General features: G+C 77.2%; 1 protein-coding gene across 3 annotated transcripts in view; it reads right to left on the bottom strand.

The window, feature by feature from the left end:
* The window catches only part of UBR2 (ubiquitin protein ligase E3 component n-recognin 2), a 59,725-nt gene extending 59,517 nt beyond the window's left edge, over nt 1–208 (bottom strand). For all 3 annotated transcript variants that reach the window (XM_010576455.1, XM_010576454.1, XM_010576456.1), the window contains exon 1: nt 49–208. In XM_010576455.1, coding sequence (XP_010574757.1) covers nt 49–126 — 78 coding nt within the window. In that variant the 5' untranslated portion in view covers nt 127–208. The remainder of the gene's footprint in view (nt 1–48) is intronic.
* Between the last annotated feature and the right edge of the window lie 239 nt (nt 209–447).

The raw sequence follows: 447 nt of genomic DNA, 5'->3' as shown, positions 1-447 counted from the left end.
TCCTCGCCCCCGCTCCCTCGCCCTTCCGCCCCGGGCCCGCCGCCTCACCACGGCGATCTCCTCAGCGGAGCACTCCAGCAGGCTCTTGTCAATGGCCTGCACCTCCGCCTCCAAGTCCGCCGCCATCTTCTCACCCCCCCGCACCGAACCACCGCCGCCAAGGCAGGGACACCCGGAACCGGGCCCGGCCGGCCGCTCTGCCCGGGGAACCCACTTCCGCCCCGCCCCCGCCCGGCACGTCACCGCCCGCGGCGCCGCTCCGCCCCGCGGGGCATTCTGGGAGCTGTAGTCTTTCCCCGCCACCCCCGCCCCTCCCCTCCCCTCCCGGGAGACCTGGTGCGGGAGCCGGCCCGGCGCCGGGGAGGGCCGGCGGCTCGGCACCCCCGCCCCACAGACGCCCTTCTCGTCTCCTCCAAGGCGAAGCGATGCCCGGGGCGGGGGGGCATC

The sequence above is a fragment of the Haliaeetus leucocephalus genome, unplaced genomic scaffold, assembly GCF_000737465.1.
Source record: "Haliaeetus leucocephalus isolate CR32 unplaced genomic scaffold, Haliaeetus_leucocephalus-4.0 Scaffold526, whole genome shotgun sequence".
Taxonomy (NCBI): domain Eukaryota; kingdom Metazoa; phylum Chordata; class Aves; order Accipitriformes; family Accipitridae; genus Haliaeetus; species Haliaeetus leucocephalus.
The sequence above is the reverse complement of the archived record's forward strand: the minus strand, read 5'-3'. Positions and strand labels throughout refer to the sequence as shown.